At 45.2% G+C, this 1,107-nt stretch overlaps 1 protein-coding gene across 1 annotated transcript in view; it reads right to left on the reverse strand.

The window, feature by feature from the left end:
• Nucleotides 1-355: 355 nt before the first annotated feature.
• LOC147437224 (uncharacterized) overlaps nucleotides 356-1,107 on the reverse strand; it is a 9,481-nt gene continuing 8,729 nt past the window's right edge. Inside the window, exon 2 of the mRNA XM_086486534.1 lies at nucleotides 356-962. Coding sequence (XP_086342660.1) covers nucleotides 356-962 — 607 coding nt within the window. The remainder of the gene's footprint in view (nucleotides 963-1,107) is intronic.

Consider the following 1,107-nt stretch of genomic DNA (forward strand, 5'->3'; position numbering starts at 1 on the left):
AGAGAGAGAGAGAGAGAGGGAGGGGGAAAGAGAGAGAAACAGGGATAGAACGAGAGAGAGAGAGAGAGAGAGAGAGAGAGAGAGAGAGAGAGAGAGAGAGAGAGAATAGGGATAGAACAAGAGAGAGAGAAAGAGGGAGAGATACAGAGAAAGAGAGAGAGAGAGAGATAGATAGATAGATAGATTCAATTATCGTCCATGGAGGTCAGATATGACCTATTGGACCATACAAAACATTACAATGATAGTCTTCAGTTAAGGACTGAGAGTCCGCTAGGGTAAACCATACAAAACATTACAACGATAGTGTTCAGTTAAGGACTAAGAGTCCGTTGGGAGGGTAACAAACAAAAACCTAGGGGGAGTCGGATGAGGGGGGAGTCTCTTTAGGAGTTCGAAACTTCTGAATGACGGCTTTACCTCCTCGATAGACTGCCCATTTACCTTCCTTGTGTGCTTCATGCATCTTCTTAAGCTCACTTTTTTTATTCTTAAGTTGATTCATAGTCAACTCTTCTGCAATCCACACTTTTGTTCCCTTGAGAAGGTGGGACTGTCGTAGCAGCTTCAACTGCTCCTCATCGTCTCTGAAAGTGAGAACACATTGCTCGGGTGGCACATGCCTGTGTGTATCGTTGATCCAAGAGATCGTTTCTAGATTGATTTGAACAAGTTGAAGAGTGTCATTGAGCTTAATAATTGCCTCTTCAAGGGTGTCTTCCGTAGTACACCATGGTGAGGGAAGCCCACCTATGCGAATCTTCAAGGCGTTTTCTTGCTGTAATCTTTGTTCGCGGAGTTCCGTTGTCACACATGTGTGCACTTTGGCAATGGTTGCCAAGTGAATGTGTGTGACCTTTGCTTCCACCTCCTTGACTTTGTCGGTTGTAAGACCAATCACGGAATCAAAGCACGCCTCTAGCTCACTAAGGTGAGTTTTGAGGTCACGGTTTTCCTCATGACTTGATCAAGGGCTGCTTGAAGTTGTGTGATTCGATCAATTTTGTTGGGAGCTGCCACCACCGTCGCAAAAGTCGATCATCGCGCAGGAGTCTTGGGAGTGTTGGTTGGCATCATCAAAATCTCGAAGTAAAATCTGTGGGGAAC

This window comes from Adiantum capillus-veneris, chromosome 17, assembly GCF_014529385.1.
Source record: "Adiantum capillus-veneris isolate H3 chromosome 17, ASM1452938v2, whole genome shotgun sequence".
Classification (NCBI taxonomy): domain Eukaryota; kingdom Viridiplantae; phylum Streptophyta; class Polypodiopsida; order Polypodiales; family Pteridaceae; genus Adiantum; species Adiantum capillus-veneris.